Genomic DNA, 24,497 nt, shown 5'->3' with positions numbered 1-24,497 from the left:
CCGTGTGCTCGCTGCCTCTTATGCATGCGCTTGGGGATGGGGCACCTGGCCGGGCTAATCATCCCGATACCATGTTTTTCCCAAAATAAGCCCTAATGCGTCTTTTGGTGTCCCCCCCAAAAGACAGGTCTTATTTTCAAGGAAACATGATAACTTGTGAGGGAATACCAAATAGCAGCATAGAGTTGTTCCTTTCATTGCCATCTAGTGGTCATTTTTTTGCAGTTGAGATCTGATAGACCTATTACTAGAAAAGTGATTCTCCTTCGCCCCAAATCATTTTTTAAAATGCCATATACTGAGAAAAAAAGAGAAATAAAATAAAGGTCTTTGAATTATGTATGTGTAAATGACTAAGATTACAGCAGACTGTAGGAATCACCAGTGTATAGATCCTGAACTAGAAAAGTTTAAACAGGGATTGGATAATTTACAGGAATATCCTTATAAAAGCTGGAAGTAAACTATGGCAGACATTTATCTAGCCACTTGAAACTGACAGTGTCACTTTAATAGTGAATACTGAAAAGATATAAAAAGCTATTCAATCTTAAATTTGATTGATATAAATATTAAGAATAAGTATATAATCCATTGTCCTATCTACCATATTTGGTGACAAATGGAACATCAGATTCTTTTGTTACAGTATGGATATAAAGTTTCAAACTATCTTAAAATCTAAATTTCCACCTGTAATATAACATGCCATAACATTGGAGGAAGTAATAATTTATCTTGTTATTTCCTCCCATTTCCAGTAGATGGTTCTAGTGTACCACAGATATCTTTTTAATTGGTACAGGAAGCACAGAAATAATACTTAAAAAAACAAACAATCCTCCCCCCATTATTTTAAAACTATTTGAAAATTCTACAGGTATTATTTTAAAACTATTTCTTATAACTGTGTATCAAATTTTTGCAATTTTGTGAGAAATATACTTCCTTACTTTTAAATGTTTATTTTATAAATCCAGGATAGGATGTTAAACATTTATGAGTTTTATTTTTGGGAATGAGAAATGAAGAGAAAAATGAAATTATGAAAGCCTTTGATCATGATAATTTTTAAATTAAAAGTCAGACACATATAAAGTAAAAATATTTTTAAAGATTAATGTTGACAAGATAGTTTGGACACAGTATAAAAATGTAGAAACAAGTAAAAAAATACAGAGATATGCAATAGTTAAAACTCAAAGAGAAAGTACTAGAAAAAATACAACATAAGTGAAGAATTACTTTGGTTGTACTATTACAATTGAAAGGAACAGATTACTAATTAAATTCCAAACATAAGTTCATGAAGGCAGTGTATATGTATTTAATCTTCAATTTTAATTCTCATCGACATATGGTGCTATTTGAACTTGTTTAATATGATGCAAATATGCACTTTGGACTGAAATTAGCACTGGAAAAAACATTTCATATATTCAGTGTTCAAGAATATTACTTCAAATGTTAATGGATTCAAGTTCAAGCAAGACTTGAGATTTACAGAAGAGTTTCATATTATGTTTCCCTCATCAGATACAAAATTTTGATTCTAAAATTTGTTTTGAGGCACAATTCCAAGCAGTTTATCAAGGATGAGTTAAAGCTCTATAAAATAACTATGAACCAATACAATTGTTACTAGAATAATCAAAATTATTATTTCCCATTTGAATGTAGCAAGCTATTAAAGCTATTCTGAAGAACTGACATAAATTTAAGGGTTACGTAAACAGAATCATAGCTACAGTTAGTAATTACAGAAGGAATACTATAGCTATACTTTGTGACTGCAAAATAGAAATATTTTTACTTAGGCATCTATCAAATATCTTTTTTTAAAATAAGATAATTGCTACAACTCAATATGTCATTTGTATTTCTTTAGTTTGGTCACAATCATTTGTCCCTTCCCAAGGAAAAACAAGTAATAAAAAATGGAAAACAGGAATTTGCCATATTATGTTTGTATGTGTACTAATATTACCTAAACTGAGCTAATACTATTCTTTTACTTATTTACGGACCTCCATATATTCTCCATATATTCAATTATTTCATGCAAACTGAAAACCCAATATCCTTAATATAGTTGCTTTGAACATTTCAACATTGAAATCCCAAATATAAGAAATTAACCTGCATAGACCTCTTTCTCTCTCACACACACTCACTTTACTTGCAGCAATGAAAATACAAGATCTTTGCTACCTCAGGCAAGGTTACTTCTTAATCTTGTTCACTGATATTGAATCATATGCCTAAGATTTAAAAAATTTACATGGAGGATAATATCAGCTTTCTTTATTTAAAGCATCCCATAGGCCAAGGGTGTCAAACTGCTGGCCCAGGAGCTGGTTTCATTATACCAAAGCCATGCTCACCCCATTGCTGACAGTGCAAAAAGAGTCGCAATACGTCATGTCAGGTAGCGAGTTTGACACTTGTGTCATAGGCAATACAGACTGCTTAACGATGGTTCTTGCCATTAATATTTTTGTGTAACTATAGTTTGTTCAAGGTGGAGTTGTATGTACATAACCAAAACGTATGCATTTTGAAATCTTTTAGTGAAAAAAATGTAATTTAATGGAATACAGGTTCTGTAACACTTTAAGTAGAATGTGACAAGTTAACAGTCAGATTTTCACATACGATACAAAGTAATTTCCTAAAATTACCATGGCTATTATTACAGGTGTCACTTAAGATAGTATATACTTGCTAACTAATTGCAAATTGCTAACTAAGCATTGCATGTGAAAATAATTCTAACCAACCCACATTCTGTCTGGTGAGATGGTTAAAATGCTGATGTGCTAAATCTCAGCCATGGAAATTCACTAGTTGAGCACATTCACCTTCTCAATCCAACCTAACCTCATAGGGTTGTTGTGCAAATAAAATTATGAACATCATTTTGAAAACCTGGTACCTGGCAGAATATATATGTAACAAATAGTAGACCAACCGGATTTCCAGTCTTGCTAATCATATTTGGATAACTATGTACACAAGGGAGTTTTGTTTAAATAATTTTGTGTGGTAGTGGAATAAAATCAATACATATACATACATAAATAAAACATCCTGATTTTAAACCCACCATGGCACAAATGTCTTAGTCTGCTCCTAAAACATACCTTTTTTCTCCCACCTGGGAGTTAAGAGGAACTAGTTTTCCCATCATTTGGACAGCCTATAAGTGTGACTCAGTATAAATGTGGGACATATATTTAAGTTTCCCAAATATTCTTCTATCACACACAATCCTAATTCCTCTTTGTAAAAACAACTCCCGCTTCAGTGCAGCGAGGCTGATTTCCGCGGAAACCCAGAGCTGCTTTGGTCAGCTACGAGTTTTAGCAGTCTTCGAGGGTAAGGAACGGCAGGCTGAGAGGGGCAAAGGGTGAGCTGGAAAAGTACGAGGACGATTATGGCCCGCTCCCTCATTCGCACGGTTTTAATGGGGAAGATGTTCAAATGTATTGCTCCCGGCCAATTACCAAAGGTCAAGACAGCGGGGAGCATCAGCCCCAGTGCCCCTGACCCCCTCCTATTCCAATAAAGGCAACATGGCGGACGTGGCTTATTTCCCCTACTACAGCTCATTCCCCCTTAACAGACCGGGAATTAAAAAAAAAAAAAAAAAAACCGCTCAAGAGACACCACATTATCATGCAGCGGGATCTAGGACATAATGAGGGGCACCACAAACCATTTCCCCGTCCCGTTCGGAGCGCGCTCGCGCAAAGCCACACCCTCTTATGCCCCCCCCTCCACTATTAAGAGCCTCTCCAGCTGCGCCTTCCTTCTATTCTCCCCTTTTTCAAACCGATACGGGGAAGAATACAGGAGTTGCTTCTTCTCCCTCCGTGCAGAGTTATAAGAAGGAAAGAACCGCCGTCTTCCCTTCCCTGCTAGCCCGCAACCTCGCCCGAACCTAACCCTTCACGCGCCTCCATTCGGATCGGAGGCGCGCGCCGTAGCGCCAGTATGGCAGCGGTGATTGCTGGAGCTCCTCCCCTCGAAAGGGGCGGGGCGGCCTGTCCGGCGGGCTCTCGGCGGCGGCCTCGGCACCGCCCCTTCACCTCCCCTCCCCCTCCCCTCCGTAACTTGGCTGGTTTTTATCAGGCGAGCCTCGCTGTGGAGAGTTTATCGGCGCTGGCGCTGCAGCGTGGGAAGTGCGGGGCGCGAAAGGACAGGAGGCAGTGCCAGCAAGGGGGGTGCCCCGCCGGCTGGTCCGGCCGGCCGGCCAGTTGGTCGGTCGGTGGCGTCGGCGGACGATGCTCCGGCTGGTGTCGCTGAAGTTGGGGCGGCTATACCGCTACGTGAAGCTGGCGGTACTGGGTATCCTGGCGGCGGCGCTGGCCCTCAATTCGCCTTCGTTGCTGGCCTCTCTGCAACGCAACGAGCTGGCCGAGCGGCGCTTCTTGCAGCTGAACAAGTGCCCGGCCTGCTGGGGCACCAGCTGGTGCCGCAAGTTCTTGAACGGACAGCTGCGGCTGGAGAGCTGGGGCCGCCTGCGCCTCCTCGACTTCCTCAACGTCAAGAACGTGTACTTCGCTCGGTATGGGGAGCCCCGCGAAGGCAGCCGCCGGGTCGTGCTCAAGCGCTTGGGTTCCGCGCGGGAGCTTGCCGACATCGACGCTAAGATCTGCCGGCGCGCCACCGGCAGGGGACGCTGCGACTTGCTCCAGGCCCTGCACGCCACCGAGTTCGCCAGCATCAACGGCGACGTCCGACTTCTAACTCCCGACGTCGTGGAAGGTTGGTCGGACCTGGTGCATTGTCCCTCGCAGCGCCTCCTCGACCGCGTCGTCCGTCGCTACGCCGAGACCAAGGACTCGGGCAGTTTTCTGCTCCGCAACCTGAAGGAGTCGGAGCGCATGCAGCTGCTCATTACGCTCGCCTTCAATCCGGAGCCTCTCGTGCTTCAGGTAAGGGATCGCCGCTGCCGGGTCTTCCCCCTTGGCCTCCCCGCCTGCCGTCCTCTTCCCAGGTCGCTGAATTGCACGTCGGCTAATGCTTGTGTGAAAACGACTGCAAAAGGATGGCCGAGGAGGGATTTAAAGATTTAGCGTAAACCTGGTTGAGTCAGGCCAACATGCGGTCTTCTAGGGATTTCCCCTCCATCTGTAGGTGAAGCCCTAGTTTCCCTGCCTCATAATGTCGAGATCAGAAACAATTTTAGCTATAGTAGGAGCAGTATCAGTATATCTTCAGTATCTTCTAATATTTTGAAGGCTTACCCATCCATTGCTTGTATAAGCCTTCTCAGATTTGGTAAGGTGCCTCAAGGTTTTAAAAGTACAGTATGGGTTTTCTCTTTGCCATCTTCCTTCTTGGATAGAATATCAAATTTGACACTCATTGCTGTGCAGGAGCTGATTTTAGGACTTCTTAAATGTGTATGTTTAGAATTGGTACAATTTTACATCTTAATTGCTTCTCATATGCCAGGTGTTTTAATGAAAATTGAACTCATTTTTTACATACTTTAAGTGCCCCTTGAATTCAGGTGTTAAATGGCATTTTGGATGTAGAAATGCCCCCAAAAGCCTTAAATCACAACTGAAACTGTTTTGCATTCGTTAGAGTTATTTGTGCATTGAGATATTGAGTATCTGGCTTTTAATGTCTTCTTCAGAACATAGAATAGACAACAGTAGATTGTGAATATACTAAGCAACTTGAGACAATGTAGACAAAATATTTAAATGACTGAATATGTCCCAAATAGTGTATTTGAATGCTAATGTAATCAGTTGAAACTTATTGAAACTGAAAAAATATTGTTAGAGTGGTAAAATATAATTCCTTCTCTGAGATTCCATTACAGCATAATCTGTGGATATAATTGTATTTTCATTATTTACCATGTATTGAAATGTATCTTAATCTTCTTGGGTATGTCTCTTTGTTCATAACTTCTTTTTTGGTAAACTTCCATTTCTTTCCAGCAATTATTAGTGCTTGAAACTTGTTTCTCATGTAATAAGCTTATAGGGACAGCCAAAAAATGAAAAGTGTCCTCTTGTTTGAGGCTTCAGTAATGTTAACATAGCATTCATTCAGTTAATCATGATTGTTAGACATTAAGTATTAAGTATTCAGGCATCAAATTCAGTAATTCCAGTTACATTTCAGAACAGTACTATCAGACAGTGCTATACAGAATAGTAAAAATTATGGCAGTATAGATCTAATTTATTTAGAAATATGACTTATTTGACACAATGTATTCATTATTTTAGTTATTCACTTGTGAGGAATATGTTCTTTGTCATCAGAAATATTTAACATGGAGGATAGAAACTGAGACTGGAATTATATAGGTGGTCATTGAACAAAATACATTTTATTGTGCACATATTATCTGCATAAGTATAATGCAATAATTAAATTTCTCTAATGTACAATTTTATATATCTTTCATACCATAGTTTCTAAAAGGCAATATGTTTGTGAAATAATGGTTAAGTCACTTTCAGTTACTGGAATTGTTGACAAAAAAGGGATGGTTGACAACATAATGGTCTACTGAAACAGCTTGTGCTCTGCTGAGTACTTAGTGACTTGATATGTAACAGTTTGTATAGTAACTTGATATGTAACAGTTTGTATATTTCTAACTATTTTTAAAGGATGTCATTAACTTAGTGTTCTTCTCCCCCAAACATAGCTGATAAGACTTCTATTGTGATTTTTCTTGCAGATTCCTTTCACATTAACTTTTTATGCTTTTGTATGTGCAAAAGTTCCGCATAGTTAAAATTCTTGAATTAAAAGCTTGATAACTATTTCTTCAGTTATTATGATCTAATCTTTAAAATATGATTATTGTAAATACGGTAGATTAACAGAAATAATTTGCAAGAATCATTAAAGAAGTTGGTTCTGCATGAAAACAATACTTTAGATACTGAAAGAAATAATACATGCTTATTGTTTGATTAACTGAGGTAGTAAGGCAGAGATAGTGTAAATGATTTTATTTTGGAGGATATAGAATATAAAGCTTGGTTAGGTTAGAGTTAGACCTAATATTTTTTTCTTGTTTCCTGTTTTGAAACAATTTGGTAAAGGGATTTAAATACATTCAAGATACCTCCATATAATATAGGTACATAATTATCTGTCCAGAAATAACTCTACCATTTAAGCCTTTGCATTGCTTAAGAACTTCTACTGAAATTTATTTAAATATGTTTCTTTTTAAAAAGTCTAAAAGATTTCACATTAACAAAAAATTGTTTTGAAAAGCTAAGTATTTTATGTATTCTTTAGTATACATGAGGATTTGTTATTTGTGTATATATTATTTCAGTTGCCTATAATCCAGGTATCAGGACTACTATGTCATTTTCATGTTAGCAATGTGCCTTAGTCAGAATATTTCTGGCTAGTGATGGATAATACCACATTATCCAAAATGCACATTTTTGTGTCTTCATCCAGTTAGCTTATGCAATCATGATACATTATCATTGTGAATATTGACTAAAGGGTTAAAGAGACCTTATAATCAAGTAATTGGACATTAGCCAGATTCATCTTAAGAAATACTTTGAAAGTTAATACTATAATACAGTTACATAAAGATTTAATAGTTGATTGGTGCTTAAGAAGAAATGGCAGTGCATTAGCAACAATAGTTTGTAGATTGCATTTGCTCCCAGAGTCAAAACTAAACAATAATTTAGAATTGTATAAATGGCTAACAGTTTGTGATTCTGTTACTTGATAAAGCATTCTAAGTTAATTTCTATGAAATATTTTTGTAGGCTATAATTGGAAGTAGGATACTAATCTCACTGGGTCTTTGGCTGATTCTTCATAATATATTTAGGTTTCAGTAATCCAATTAGGTTGTGCAATGCACAATTATAGATTTGTGCATGATTTCACAATAGACGGATTTTGTTTTCTTTAAAAAGCATTGCTTTATATTTAGTGATAAAAATTAATTTTCAGAAATGTTTTGCAAATTAATGGGACAAATTTGCTTGAACAGTTCTGTGAAAGAGATTTATTATTTATAAGCACTTGTTTTTTGGAACATGTTACAGCTAAAAATGAAAGAATAAATATATGGAATAAACTCAGTGCAGTATCTAAAGTTGCAAACATTGGTCTAAAATTCTGGTGGATTGTGCAAAAAAGTTACGTGTGTTCATTCTATTATATGAATTTTTATCATTTGCATCTTTTGTTAAAATTATTTTAACAGCTGTTTAACTGCACAATTAAAAAAAGGAAAAAATAGAGATGCACAAAAATATTTCAATGAAGATTTTTTTCAGAATTATAAATTAATACTACATATAAGATTGTAACTTTTCTTAGTATGAAATGTATACATAGTACTGCAAACAAAAGTAATGAATATGACAGAAATCGTCAGAATAATTGAAATTTCTATCAGATTTGAGGTGAATCCTTATAATGAAATAAGCATGATGTAATTTTTATATTAGCTTGTTTTTAAATTGCAAGTTATTTTTTAAATATAATTTTATTAAAAATACAAAGATATACTAATAGAAACTAATAAAGTAAGAAAAAGAAAAAAATCAGAGAACTAAAAGTGCAAAAGCAAAAAAACTACAAAGAAGTAGTTTATGGTTTTCTATACAGCAATTATATGTACAATTATAAATTTATCTCTTGCTCTGTTACACCATAACTCATATTTCTATAATTTATCATATTTAATGATTAAATCCATTAATCAAGTTCACTTTTTTCCACACAAAAAAAATCTATAAGGGATTTCCAGTCTGAAATAAACACAAGTATTTTTGTTTTAATCAAAGAAATCACCTTGGCCATTTCTGCAAGTTCCATCTTCATTGTGGGTAGTTCTGATTCTTTGAATCTTTGTGCATGTATTATCTCACTCGGGTTATCATGTATAGAATAAAATTACATGACATTTTTTCAACTGTTTGTCTGCTAATCCCAAAAGAAAAGAATCCTACTTCAGTAGTATATTAATCTTTAAAATCCTCTGAATTAATGTATGTATTTGATCAAAAACTTTCTGGCTTTTTTACAAGTCCATCGAACATGGTAAAATGTCCTTTTTGTTGGTCACCTGTCCACTTTATCATATATTATTTTACATCTGTTTCAAATTTCAATAAAAGTTCATATGTTTTAACAATATGTCATCATTTCTACAGTTTTATTTCAAATTCAGTCTTCTAGTATTCAAATCATAAATTCCTTTATTTACTTTAATTCTTATTTAAATCTTTAAATAAGAAAACCATTAACAATCATATCAGTCCGCAGCAGGTCTTCTCTTGTTTTTAATCTTATATTCCCCTTGACAAAATTCTAGTTTCTTAGGGTATGTTAGCCATTTGCATTTGCTTATTATTTCTTGTCAGTAAAATGCTGTTCGTTCTGAAACTCAGAAAGGTGTTATATCTTTTTATATTAATAATATTTCATTTCATTTCAGACATATTGATTTTTAAAATTTACATTAACCTTAACTGTATTGTACCATAGGCATCCATGCCACCCAAACTAGGTTGGGTTCTTCTAACTATAAAAGTCTTCTATTTCTCATAGTATCCACTCCTTTATCCAAGTCAAACAACAAGCTGAAAAACAGGGTAAACCCAATACTTCCCTTCTGATATTGTAACACCTTGTATTTAACTCTTGTTTTTTTACTTGCCACTACTTAAATGATGCATCGGTTGTTAAAAACAGCTTTTGTATGAAACAAATAAATACATTCTAGGCAATCTTAACCACAGAAATTCTTCCCAGCAAAGACAACTGTAGTTTCTCCCATCTTATTTTTTTTAATTTCATTCCATGCCCTTACATAATTTTTTAAAATATTTTTATTAAGAATTATAAATGAAGAGAAGAAAAATCAATTATAGAATACAAAATATACAAACAGAAAAAATAAAGGAAAAAAGGGAGTGTGAAAAAGGAAAAAGGAAGACAAGAGAAATAACTTCTCCCTTCTTCAATTTTAGTAGTTTATCATCATCTCTAAAGAAATGTGATTGAGAGGTAGAGGTATTTAAAAGTTTGCACTAAGGATTTCTGTTTCATTTTCATTATCTCATCGCTTTAGTATCCAGCCTTCAAAGTTTCCTTAACATTTTTTTTTTAAAAAAGAAAACAATCTCCATTTTCCTATGAGAAAATATCTTATAAAAAATTTAAAAGTATAATCCCAAATTCTCTGGATTCTTAATATGTTATTAACTTTTCAATATCTATATGCTAAGCATATATTTGCTGCATACTAAAAAGATCATATTTTTTAAAACTTTTTTTTTAAAAAATTACACCCTTTTAAGGACACAGAAAACGACACAATATATACAGTCAGACCTTGTACTGGTTTGAAGGGTCTTAATCTCTCTCTCTCTCTCTCTCTCTCTCTCTCTCTCTCTCTCTCTCACACACACACACACACACACACACACACACACACAAAGAGAAAGAGAGAGAGAGATAAAAGGATCCATTGAGTTTTTGTGAGTGTGTGCTTGATGTAATCCTGACTCCCAGCGACTTTACTCATAAGTTGACCATAAAAATGGCAGTTTCCTCACTTTATTCAGAAGGAGTAACTACCCAGAGTCATAAGGATAATCTCAACAATCACTCCTTGTTCGGAATCTGGAGAGATTATACTATCTTGGATTCCACATTCAGTGGTGATTTCTCTCACAAATTCTGTTTTGCTATCCAGTAAAAGTCAGCAAAGATGTATGCTCACCATGACGCTTACAGGAAGTAATTACTGAATCTTGCTGGCTTTCACTGGATTTATACAAGTATTTTAAAATAATATACAATTCATATTTGTCATAGTGATACCCAAGTATTTTACCTTCTTCTCAATCTTAAAATTCATTTTATTCATCAATTCTTATATTTTCATTTTCATTAACATTTTTGACAACTGTTAATATTCAACCCTGCTAACACATCAAATTCTTTTAATCCATTCATTAACATATTTTTTTGTTAATTTACCCATTCAATTTCCTTTAAGGAATCTTCTGAAATCAACACCAAGTTACTGCAATAGGTCTTATGAGTCTCTGTTTTAACTTTTACTCCCATAGACCTCTCATCTTATGCCTCTATTTAGTATTTCAAGAACCAAAATAAAGAGAATTACAGGGAGCATTGTTTTGTTCCTTTTTGTATATCACATAGTTTTGTTAGACCTTACATTTACATTTACCGTATATGCCGGCGTACAAGGCAACCCGTCGTATAAGATGACCCCCATCTTTGTCGCCGAGCCGCATTCCTAGAACGTCGTCTTATACGCCGGAAACTACCAGTATTTCCGGCGTATAAGACGACTCGGCGTATAAGACGACCCCTGTCTTTGGCGCCAATTTTAGTGCTTGCAGAAGTCACCTTATACGCCAGCATATACGGTATATTTGTGCTTTGTATGAAGTATAAATTGATCTTATTTATTTTACAAAATTCTCTCAGTATCTTGAACAAGAATTATAGACAGATAACATTATTCAGTTCAAAGGCCTGTCGAAAACCTTTCTAACTTTATCCTTTAACTGTCTTTTAGATAAAAATCCACATCGATCTTCACGAATAAATTCTTGCAAAATTATTTTCAATTTATCAGCTAGAATTGTTTTAAACTATTTGTAATCATTATTCAATAATGTTATCAGTCTATAATTTCTCATTAAAGTCAAATCTTGTCATTATTTAGGTATTAGTGCTATATTTGCCTCTTTCAATGGTCTGACATCTTTTTTCCCTCTAAGAAAGCATTCATTGTGTTTGTTGCAAAATTTCATCCTCACAGCATATAGAATAAGCACTTGATAATCCATCTGGTCGAGGTACCTTTCTTGGTTTAATATTTTTACAGCTAAATGCAACATAATTGTTGATATTGATGCATATTCCAGAGGTTTAGTATTTCTTTCTACTAAGGCAAAATTATATATGATTTCCAGAAAGAAAATGTACCTGCCAGCTTTGTTCAAGTGCAAGATCAACTCTATATATTTTATAGAATATCAAAGTTTACTAATATTTAACTAAAATACAACTGGCAGGACACAAAAATTAATAGTTAAGATTTGTTTTATTCTGTAGTGAATTATCTTACAGTATTTTGTGCTTTGTAATATTTCTTCCAATTATAACAAAAAAATAATTTCATTTCCAAATTTGAACATGAGTTGCCTATTTTTGGAATCAGCATTGAAATAGTGTATTACCAGTTTTGTTTGGTAATATTTACAGTAAATGTGATATTTGTTTTCCCATTATTGCCTATCAGTTCTATTTAAATTCTTCATTAATTTAATTGTACAATTTTGATTTGCTCAGTTCTACAACTTATGAATAAGGCCCAGTAATTCTGGGTTTTGTGTTGCAAGATTTTCAAATTTGGTTAAGCCTCTTAAACATCCTGCTTTGTTTTTGTAATTTCTTTTAACTATTAATGTTCATCTAAAGATTCTGCAATTAGCGAGACCACATATGACCATTCCAAGGAGGGACCTCAAAAGATTTCATCTTTATTTTATTAATGATTAAATCTTATAGCCTTGCATGTGATCTTCCCAGAAATCACACATTTTGTTCGTTCATTTTTATGAAAATAAATAGTGTTGACGTAGAGGGCTTGTTAACTGAAAATGTCATGATGTAACAAGAAATATGGTTATGTTTATATTAATTTAAAAAAATAATATAGTCAGTCTCTCTCAGTTCAACTCAACTCACTGGGTTGTTATCATGGGGGACATAGGTTGGATTATTAGGTTTGTTTGCTACCTTGAATTAATATACATACATACTGTATATCAGGCATGTCAAACTGCCGGCCTACAAGCCGGATGTGTCACACCGAAACCGCACCTACCCCATTGCTGGCAATGGGGGAAAAGTCGCAATACGTCACGAGTTTGATATGCCTGCTGTATATAAATAAAAGCTGGTTTAAAAAAATCTAATGTAGGTTTGATAATACAACTATGAATATTTATAGATCGGCCTATAAGAATATTAATAGTAGATTACACAGACAATTACCACATGTACAATTTACAGATATAAATAATTAAGAAATTAAGATTCTTGAAAAAATTGAATGTCAAACGTTATACAAGAATGAAAAGACAAAAAAATTAAAAAATATATGATAGAGAAATTGAGTTCATAAATAGCTTGCAGCAATATTTTATTAACCATAAAATCATTGTGTATCTGTAGGAAATGATGATATTTTCATTGTTGAACTGTTAAATTTGAGCCTGAACAATTAATACAGTAATATGGTTGTGTGTGCATATGTGTATTTTGGTGTCTTTCAATATTGTATATCCATACAATTTTCTTGGCAAGATTTCAAAAGTACAGATAGTCTTCAATTTATGACCATAGTTGAGTTCAAAATTTTTGTTGCTAAGCAAGACAGTTTATAATGAGTTTTGCTCCATTTTATTACCTTTCTTACCATAGTTGTTAAATTCATAACATAGTTATTAAGTGACTTTGTCTGATAGAACAGTGATGATGAACCTTTTAGAGACTGAGTGCCCCAAAACTGTCCCCCCCCATTCCACCGCCTGCCTGCCTGCCTACAGGGCCACTCACTGCCTCAGGGCCCGCCACAGATCGCCCAGCAGCACCATGGCGACCATGCCCTCTGCCTGCACCCTGTAGCATCAACTGTGCGCGATGGGGCATGAGGGCAGAGTCTTGTCTACGCTGCCTGGCTGCCATATCCTTGACTGCACTGCTCTGCGTGGGCCACGCTCGGAGGCAACTCTCCAGGGGGGCTGCTGCTGAGGAGGGGGTCGCGGGGGGAGGCAAGTCTGGGGCAACGGCACATGTGCCCACAGAGAGGTCTCTGAATGCCGCCTCTGGCACTCGTACCATAGGTTCGCCACCACTGTGATAGAAGGTCACAAAAGATGATCACTTGACCCCTGGGACACTGTAATCATAAATATATGCCAGTTGCCAAGTATCCAAAATTTTGATCATGTGACAATGAAGATGCTGCAATTATTATGTGAAAAACAGTCATAAGTCACTTTTTTCAGTGCCATTGTCTAAACACTAAACAAATGGTTGTAAGTCAAGGACTACCATTGCCTCCTTCCTAGGACTGAGAAAGAGTGACTGATTAAAGATCACCTGCCTTATGCCTAAGGCAAGACTAGAACTTACAGTCTTCCAGTTCTATTCTAGAACCTTGATCACCTCACAGAACTGGCTCAGCTGGTATTTATGCACATTTATATCATTTTTATGAGTGCTATTAAATGTCTCTGTAGATTTATTTCTCAACAATCCAACATGGATCTGGAAGATGTGAACTATGAGTATATGCATTATAAGTTATAAAACCAGTGTAATGTATAAGAACAAAATCTTTACAACTTCAATGGATTTATTTAACCTTGATTTTGAATAGCAAGCAGAAAATTGGATTTTTTTTTTCATTTTAAACTGAAGAGCATTTAAGGTATCTGCTTAAGGACAGTAACTGGGAGTGGAATTTGTGTGCTAAGCAATGTGTGTGCATAGTATGACATCATTTGACCACATCACTTATTAATGTGCAATCTCAATGGTGTAAATACTTTGCTTTTTATCTGCATCTTCTGTGTCCTAAATTCAAATCTGAATTTAGATGATATATAAATAGATACCACTTAGAACAGTGGTGGTGAACCTATGGCATGGGTGCCAGAGGCGGCACTCAGAGCCCTCTCTGTGGGCACCAGCGCCGTCGTCCCAGTCCTAGGTCTTCAGCTGGGTTTTATAAAACCTTTTTGCTTTAGGCTTCTGCTGCCGTGTACAAAAAAAAAAAAAAAAAAAAAGGTTCAATCAATCAGTCAATTTCAACTTCTCTCCAGAAAAAAAAAGATCTTGCAAAGTTGGAATTGATTGATCAAACTTTTTAGTCCCACCCAGTCTGCCGTTACCACTGTAGCCATGCCCACCCAATGGGCCACACCCACCCGGCACCCGACGATGCATAAGTGGGTTTTGGGTTACAGTTTGGGCACTCGGTCTCTAAAAGGTTCGCCATCACTGACTTAGAACATTAATTCACAAATACTAGTGCATAATGTTTTTAGTGTCTGCTATATACCAATTAAACTTTGGTAATTCTTTTTTTCATTTGTGGTATATTGTTGTGCTAAAAATACTAGTAGTACTATTTTTTTCTCGTCAGTTTTGTGAGTCTCTGTGTCTGCTTGCCACATATTATATTTGCTGTTGATGGCAAATAGATTAGAATTTACTAGTGAAAAGGAAACATTGAGCTTCTCGAAGTTTAAATGCATATGTGTTGTTATTTGCTGGAAAGGATACTACTTTATCACTATATAGTAAAATAATAGAAGCAACCTATCATCAGTAGAAAATATTTCAACAACACTTATTTCTATCATTCTTTCTTGTGCTGAATAGAACATTTAAGTTAAAATAGGTATGAGAAAGTGAGATATGCAATTCTTGCATAAGAACTGAACTATTAAATTCCTGTTCCTTGTGGCTATTTGTCTGTTAAAGTATGATTCCTCCTTAGTACAGCTTAACACGATTGTACTTATGACTTAATGTTAACAACAACAACAACAACAACAACAATAATAAAGTTGGAAGGGATCTTGGAGGTCATCGAGTCCAACCCCCTGCACAGGGAGGAAACCCTATACAATTTCGGATAAATGGCTGTCCAGTCTCTTCTTAAAAACGTACAGTGTTGGAGCATTCGCAGTTTCTGGAGGCAGGTTGTTCCACTGGTTAATTGTTCTAACTGTCAGGAAGTTTCTCCTTAGTTCTAGGTAGCTTCTCTCTTTGGTTAGTTTCCATCCATTGCTTCTTGTCCTGCCTTCAGGCGCCTTGGAAAATAGCTTGACTCCCTCTTCTTTGTGGCAGCCCCTGAGATATTGGAGCACTGCTATCATGTCCCTCCTCGTCCTTCATTAAACTAGACATACCCAATTCCAGCAACCGTTCCTTATATGTTTTAGCCTCCAGTCCCCTAATCATCTTTGTTGCTCTTCTCTGTACTCTTTCTAGAGTCTCAACATCTTTTTTACATCATGGTGACCAAAACTGGATGCAGTATTCCAAGTGTGGCCTTACCAAGGCATTGTAAAGTGCTATTAATACTTCATGTGATCTTGATTCTATCCCTCTGTTAATGCAGCCTAGCACTGTGTTGGCTTTTTTGGCAGCTGCAGAACACTGCTATTTAAGTGATTGTCCACTAGGACTCCCAGATCCCTCTCACAGTTACTATATTGAGCAAGATATCCCCGCCTATACTATACCTGTACATTAGGTTTCTCTTGCCTAAATGTAGAACAGTGGTTCTCAACCTGTGGGTCGGGACCCCATTTGGGGTCGAATGACCATTTCACGGGGGTCGCCAAACCATGCTGTCCGCCATTTTTTCCCCTTTTCCCTAGCTATCCTACTCCCTCTTATTGGTGGCCACACCCACTTGGGGGTCACCACAACATGGGGAACTGTATTATGGGGTCACGGCATTAGAAAGGTTGAGAACCACTGATGTAGAACCTTTTTTCACCATTGAATTTCATTTTGTTAGATAGCACCCAATGTTCAAGTCTGTTGAGATCCTCCTGTAGCTTAAGCCTGTCTTCTGGAGTGTTGGCTATTCCTGCCAGCTTGGTATTGTCTGCAAATTTGATGGGTTCCTCATCTATCCCCTCGTCCAAATCGTTGATAAAGATGTTGAAGAGCACTGGCCCCAGAATAGAGCCCTGGGGCACTCCACTACACACTTCCTTCCATGTAGATACAGTTCCATTGAGGACCACATGCTGACTACGGCCGGTCAGCCAGATATGAATCCATCTGATGGTGATGCTGTCTAACCCACATTTATCTATCTTACCGAGTAGTAGGTTGTGATCTACTTTATCAAATGCCTTACTGAAGTCCAAGTAAATTATATCCACAGCATTCCTCTGATTCACTAATTTTGTTAGCGATATACAAAACACAGTATGCTGGAAGAATTTTGGCATGCTCTGTTTTTCCAGTAGATTGCTATTCCAGGTGTGGCTTGTTTAATGGAATAGAATCTTTCTTTTTAGAAGATTACTTTTAAAAGACTGCCAGCCTACCTTGGAACAGCCAGGTCGTCATGGCCCTATAGACAAACTAACCCTCCAGATTTCCTGGAGTGTTCCAATTTTGGGGATGTGGTATGTTTTGCGTTTATTTAACATATGAATAGAATTGCTTCAATCAATATAAAAATTGTTTGCCACTACTTAAATCTGGAATAACTTTTAACTTTCCATACCTTATATTCCTGGTGGTCTCTCATAAAAGCATTAACTGATCTGACCCTGCTGAATATTTTGAGATCAGCCAAGGCAGACTGAATGTTCCCACCTAAGCCAGGCTGTTTATCAGAACAATGTTTTTCAACCTTGACAACTTGAAGATGTGTAGATTTCAGCTCCCAGAATCTGCAGCCAGCATGGGCAATTCTGAGAGCTGAAGTTCACCCCTCTTCAAGTTACCAAAGTTGATAAACATTGAGAGAAAATTCATTTTCTATTTCATCCTCAAGTTTTAAGTTTGAATTGTCTGCAGTCCATTAGTATCTGTTAATTATAGTTATTTATTTGCTTCTCGGAATTCTTCTATTCATATTCAGAATTAAAATTGAATGTCCATGTCTCTCTGTGGTCATGCATGATTGTTTATATTGCTATTTATAAAAGTTTGGGAACATGTAGTATGTAATTACTGAAGACCCTGAACATTCTTGGATAGTTGTTCTTAATTTTAATTATGGCTGTCCCTAGTTCTATTCTGGCAAACTGCTCTTTGGATCTGTTTATTGCTGTGATTTGCTGTATTGAATGCAAAGTATTATCAGTGTCAGGTATATGTATTATCTGTTGTTAATTGCATCTATCTGATACAGTCTAATTTACAAGTAATTGTACTCTACACTCTTTCACAGTTAACCCTAAAGCAGTTGCAGCTATTTCATAATAGGTTCTTTGATGGCTTTAGACCTCCTGTCATGTATGAAACACCTTACCTTTCAGGATAATTCAGGAAAGTTCTGAATATTTGTTTTCTGTGTGCTTTTATAAATTATCCTTATTGGGCTGTGAAATCAAAAATTTATTTGTATGAATTGGCTTTAGCTATAATTGGCTTTTAGTATTTTGCTTTCCTTAATATTTTTATTGTCAGTTCTTAATGATTCAGAATTGTCTTGATTCTTAAAAATAGCCTATAAACATCTAAATTATATTGAATTATAGAGATATTGGATTATTTATACTTGTAAATTGACAGGTAGATCATTACATAATACTATATTACAATACTCAGTCACATAAATGAAATCAATCCTGGAGTAAAGATTCACCTAGGCAACTATAATTTAAAAGTCACAATAATATCTGAAAAAGAAAGGCAGTGCCAATAATTTAGGGAATTCCTGACTCTATGAGAGAACCTATCTAGCTGGGGAATCAAGCTTAAAAGAATATAATATAATTATGGGAGAAGTGGAGAGTTTAAATTACTGGGATAGTTCCTCAAGGGGATTTTTGTTTTATTTCTCTGTAAGCTTTAGAAAAAAATGAAATACTGTATTTTCTGGCAGTTTCATTTTTCAAGTTATTTATTGAGATTGGATATGGTACATGTAGCTTTTCATGTGCTTAGTTATTTTAGTAAACCTGTGTATTAATCCTATTTTTTCTGGACAGATCTGGGCCCAAATGTAAATTAATTTATCTGTTAGATTTAATGAGAAAGCAAATACTATGAATGTTGATTGGCAGTTTTGTCAAAGCCAGTTGTGTCCTGCTGGAAATAAATAATTTATTTAGGATATTTATAGGCAGCCTAGTGTGTTATCAGAACTTGTGTTTCACTGAAGAGGAATAAAGTTAAGAAACTCTGGTATTGTGATCAAGATGTAAAGTTCATAGTTTTACTGTGCTAAATTGCTGGAACTTAAAATATAGTAGTTAAATTAGAGATTTTGTAGTATTAGAGTAGATAGGTGATTTTTAATTGAGTTAATAAACATGGACAGATGAAGAATTATGAGATTATGAAAATACATTTCATAATTCTTTCATTCTGGAAGCTAATAACACTGAAATACTATAAAAACACATTTAAGCTTCAATTGTAAACATAAAATAAATGGAGATTTTATACAAAATGCTGTGTGAAAATGCATTTAGTATTCAGCCTTAATAATGGGTTCTTCTGATTACAGAGTTTTCCCTCTGATGAAGGATGGCCATTTGCAAAATATCTTGGAGCATGTGGAAGAATGGTAGCTGTAAACTATGTGGGAGAAGAACTATGGAGTTACTACAGTGCCCCTTGGGAAAAACGAGTGGACCTGGCATGGCAATTAATGGAAATAGCAGAACAACTGACAAACAATGGCTTTGAATTTGCACTCTACCTCCTTGATGTGAGCTTTGACAACTTTGCAGTAGGTCCTAAAGATGGAAAAGTCATAATTGTGGATGCTGAAAATGTTTTGGTGGCAGATAAAAAGTTAATCAAACAAAGTAAGTGGGCTTCTATTTTATTCAGTGGCTTTTTAACAATTTAAGCTATGCTTTGATTTTTCTTCCCTTAGTTAAAAATGATTGGTGAATCTGACAGCAACAGATTTTTAAATAGTCATAATTTTTATTTTTGCATTTATTTTTGAATAACTTGAATTTCTCATTGTTACAGAGGGTTATTTAACAATCATTAAGGATTTTTGCTGTTATGAAATATGTAATAAAAATGGTTCAGTCCTTGGAAGTAACTAGAGTAAAAAAAATTATGAAGATGTACTGTGGATATCCCAACCAATGTGTATAGCTCTGCTACTTTGCTTCTTAGCAATCATTTGTCTGGCAATAAGATGACAAAAAAAAAAAAAAACCAACCCTCTATAAAGTATCACAAATTAGGATAAGCTTTAGATTGGTAGATCCCAAACCATTATATTTTGGGTGGCATACCAATGTATGTTCTGACTTGCCTATGTACAGTGATGATTAGGTAGTGATAATTACTCTGCCATAGAGGTTTTCTTAAACTTCGTAGAAATTATAGTACTTAGTTTAGGAAAATTATTTTTTTAACATTGTTCTCCTGTAGACTTTATATTTACTTTCCTTTTCTTTAAACTGATATGAATATCCCAAACATCCTTAAAATCACGTTTGTGCCTTTTTTCAATCTGATAGTAAACATGCTAAAGCAGCTTTAAATGTTGTTTATAATTATGTACTTTAAAAGTGCATGATAAGATGCATCATCCTGTGACTGTTTTGTTACAAACTGTTACTTACTATTGTGTTTTTTATGCATTTCACAGATAAACCTGAAAACTGGGATGTATGGTATGAAAGCAAATTTGATGACTGTGATAAGGAAGCTTGTCTTTCTTTCTCAAAGGAGATTTTGTGCACTCGGGTCACTGTGGATCATAATTACTATGCTATTTGTCAGAACCTTTTATCAAGACATGCCACCTGGCATGGCACTTCTGGAGGACTTCTTCATGATCCTCCAACTGATATTGCCAAAGATGGTCAACTTGAGGCCTTGCTGGATGAATGTGCCAATCCAAAGAAGCGATATGGTAGATTCCAGGCTGCAAAAGAATTACGTGAATATCTTGGACGATTAAGTAATAATGTGAGGTAGTTCATAGTGGGTGGACAAGGAGACATGGACTAGTGAGTTCTGAACCTGAAACAAGAGCAACCAGAATGAGAAAATAAATTGCATAACACTGTTGCTACAGGAAGGTTGACAAAAGTTACATATCCTACTACAACTTGAACTACTTTTAACTGAAAGAGGAAGACTGAAAATATAATTGAATTCACTTTCTCAATCAGATTTCATTGTTTTGTAATAATGCTACACTCCTTGGAAAGTCAAGTTATATGGGCCTGTTTTAAAGGCTTTTATTTCTGATGTCATTATCCTGCTCTTATACAACTTACAAAAGAGGCATTTGCGTAGATGCTGATAATCCAAGGTGTCCTTGATCGTTTTTGTAACTGCTAGATTTTCATTTAATGTTGTGTGCTTTTTGAATACAGGATTCCTCTTATTCTGTTGTTGAATTCCTTTTGTTTCATATGTTTGTATGCCTTATTAAAGATATGCTTGTAAAAGCTGTCTTAAATGTTGTGTGAACCTAACCTAGTTATGTTGGAATTGTTTATATTTCTACTACAGATAATACTTCACATCTTGGTTAAATAGAAAACTTCATTTCAGTGTATAAAAGTATATGTTCATCAGGGAATTGAAATATACAAACTATTTCAATGAAGACAAACAGTTTGAACCTGTCATGCTTACATTGATCCAGCAGAAATAGTGGCTGTAAGACAGCCATGACTATGAAAGAATGACTCATTTCCATGGATCAACTTTAAACATGACTAAAACTAAACATTTTGTGTGTTGAAGAAGCACTAGATAAATGAAAATTAAAAAAAACATTTTGCTACCATAGTAATCATAAACCAAAGAAAATAATTATGTGTAGTCTCTGCTTAAAATAATGTACTGTAGTGGCACTAGCCTACTGACGAACATTTTAGTCCGTTATTATCATTCTACTACTAGTTAAAAACTTAGGAACAACATACAAATGGGAAAATGCCCAGCAGGTTAGCATTTATTTTGTATTAGTCACAGTTCTACTAATTTTGGGAACTAATGTTTACAGGACTTAAATTTTGAGGTTTACTATCTAATAGCTCCCTTCATTTATATGGTAGAGGGCTTCAATGCATATTGTTTAGTTGCAGTTATTATTTTTTCTCAGATGATTACTGTTTGCCTGAAATTGTTCCCGCAGATCAGGAGTTGAAGAAATTGGATCACTTCTAAAATAAACTTTTAAAAGGTATGATTTTCTTTATTTACAGCAACTATTGTAAATGTTTTCTTCACTGGAGTGATGAAGTTCTGATCCTGAAAAAAATTCCTAATTATAGCAACAATTAATTGACTACAATTATTTTAAGGTGGAGTAAGAATAAATTGTATACTAAAGCTGATAAGTGCATTACTGAAAAATGTATTTGGACAAGTGGGATATAGCAGTAGGAATGAGCTGAAAACTCCCCAAGTTTTCCAAGCTCTGAAAACATGCAGAATATGTTAAAGGTATATAAAATAAATGGCAAGGCCTATTATTATTCTCTTTGGCTTCCTTAGTCATATACTATTGCTTCTTTGCAAATTGTGTCTCTACCGTGTTACTTTCATTTAGTTGTTGAGCTCTATCCTGGGAAAATTTCTTACTGTGGTAGTTTCTTTTATCTCTAACATGGCTGAATCAGAGCACATTAGACATGTTAGTATCCTACATACATAATTTATAGAATTTGCTGGATAATATCCTGTTTATTTAAAAAATGGTAGTTTTGCCTAATTTTCTCTGGATTCTGTTACAATTTCTTCTCATAGTATTTATGTTGCTATAGTTCACACTTGAGCAAAACGGAAATGTGAGATTAAACTCTAGCCTGTTACAAAAAGTCTTGCTTTATTGCAATTTTAATTTAATACCCACACTTCTGGATGGATAAGAACCATTGTTGCTGTAGGCTTTAAACAACAACACTATCAGCTACTGAATTGGTTCAACTGCCAATGTTTCCTGGGAGTTTAAGGTTGAAATTCATCTTAAAATACTGTGCTGATAAGCAGGATTCTGATGATAAAAGGAATCCATAATTTTCAGTCTACAGGGAAAACACCTATGTGGAAAGCAATAAGTTTTATTCAATTTGCACCTATCAAGTATTTATTGTACAGGGACAATTTATATTTTTAATCATTGCCCATGAATAATGGTGAAATATTTTTGAATGAGATGTTTGGGGTTTATATGTGCATAAAAATGTCTTTTGTACTGTAACTGTTTAATTTGGTTATCAAAACTGTTTCCTGTGCCTTTATATTAAGGTTGTTTCTACAATTTCTCTTGAATAATAAACAATACTTAATTTTTTTTCTTGGTTTTGCTTAAATGTAATGCACTAGTAGTTCATTTTAATACTGTAGAGGGTTTTTACTCCACCAAGAATGGCAACAAATATAAGTGCTTTTGAAAAAAAAGAATTCATTTGTGGAGAGAAGTATCAGGACTAAAATCCCCAAATTTGGGCAAAATATTTCTTTTAAAAGTAGTTAAAGACATTACTAAGATACTTTTATATGCTTTGTATAGTAGTAAATGCTAATAAGAAATAGGATAGATTTTTACCTTAATATTGCCAAGAAACATTTAGGATTTATGGATTGAATTTTGACCTTATTTACACTCATAAAGAAATTAGGATTAGAATTTTCCCCTTACAGCTGTTGCTTTTATATAACACTGTGAATGAGTGAAACATGGAATGTATATGCTGTTGTCTTCTTTTTGGGAGCTAACCAGAGGAAGGTATACTTCATAGATTTGGAAAGTTTTGGGATATGAACTTAACTGTGTAGAAAACAAATTGGCTCAACAAACTAGCCATACAGTTGATGGTTGTAAAGCCACTTGCATGTTAAACTATCAGTTCTGGAATATGCATAACAAAAAGTGAGGATTATTAGAAAGTGAAAGTAACTGTTGAAATGGATTTCCTCACACAGAGAGATGATAGAGCAAAAGCCAATAATTTATTTCAGTTTCTGCATCTTGTGCAAAAAAGCAATTGCTGCTAAACTAAATACATTGTAGCTAAATATGTTACTTCCAGAAAAAAAGTTAACTAGTATTTTAGCTGTGCTGTGTTTCAGATCTATAGTAATTTTCTATTATTTCAGGTGTATACATTTAATTGTGATTTTGGAGTTTCTGATATTATTTCAGATCTGTTTGTACAAAGATAACTTTTGTGAAACTACCATGGTATTCTCAAAAAGTAGATCAATTTCATGTTTTTAAAACTATTTTTGGTATATTAAATCTCATTAAAAACAAAAATCTTGGCTTCTCTAAATCTGAACTTTTCTTTTTTTTACATTGAACCACTTTTCTGGAAGTCAAATCAATAAATTGCTATGCCTTGCGTATTGGTTAAGAGTTACTTTCCACCTTTCTAAAAGAGAAATGTTTGTCCATAATTGCCATGTTACACGGCCTAACCTTTTACTTTCACACACACACACACACACACACACACACACAGATGCAGCAAAGCCAAAACCATAATTGGATGTGGGCTGAGCACTGGCACAACAGAAGGAACATTTTAACATATCACTGTACAAAGATCTGAAAACAAACTTGTTTGAAAAGTTAGAACAATACTTCTTCTTATGAACCAATAATATGTACTAGAAAAAAGAGATTCTTTGAATAATGCTTTCTGAAAAAAATTACAGGGATGAGAAACTGTAATCCCTATAAAATGCTGAACAAAAGTCCCAGTAAC

At 35.0% G+C, this 24,497-nt stretch overlaps 1 protein-coding gene across 1 annotated transcript; it reads left to right on the top strand.

The window, feature by feature from the left end:
- The first annotated feature begins 4,085 nt into the window (after positions 1-4,085).
- On the top strand, positions 4,086-24,062 carry DIPK2A (divergent protein kinase domain 2A). Its single transcript, XM_039357424.1, has 3 exons — positions 4,086-4,940; positions 19,304-19,607; positions 20,414-24,062. Exons 1-3 carry the CDS (start codon positions 4,287-4,289, stop codon positions 20,743-20,745), a joined length of 1,290 nt encoding a protein of 429 aa, XP_039213358.1. The 5' UTR covers positions 4,086-4,286; the 3' UTR covers positions 20,746-24,062.
- The last annotated feature ends 435 nt before the right edge of the window (positions 24,063-24,497 follow it).

Source organism: Crotalus tigris, unplaced genomic scaffold (genome assembly GCF_016545835.1).
Source record: "Crotalus tigris isolate CLP2741 ecotype Arizona unplaced genomic scaffold, ASM1654583v1 scf7180000018923.2277400, whole genome shotgun sequence".
NCBI lineage: Eukaryota > Metazoa > Chordata > Lepidosauria > Squamata > Viperidae > Crotalus > Crotalus tigris.
This window is presented reverse-complemented; position numbering and strand designations above follow the sequence as displayed.

Bases quoted from the DNA above. Each gene is read 5' to 3' on its own strand.
- DIPK2A (XM_039357424.1), top strand. From the start codon at position 4,287: ATGCTCCGGCTGGTGTCGCTGAAGTTGGGGCGGCTATACCGCTACGTG. The intron at 4,941-19,303 runs GTAAGGGATCGC...TTCTGATTACAG, and splicing joins CGGAGCCTCTCGTGCTTCAG to AGTTTTCCCTCTGATGAAGG. The intron at 19,608-20,413 runs GTAAGTGGGCTT...TGCATTTCACAG, and splicing joins TAAAAAGTTAATCAAACAAA to ATAAACCTGAAAACTGGGAT.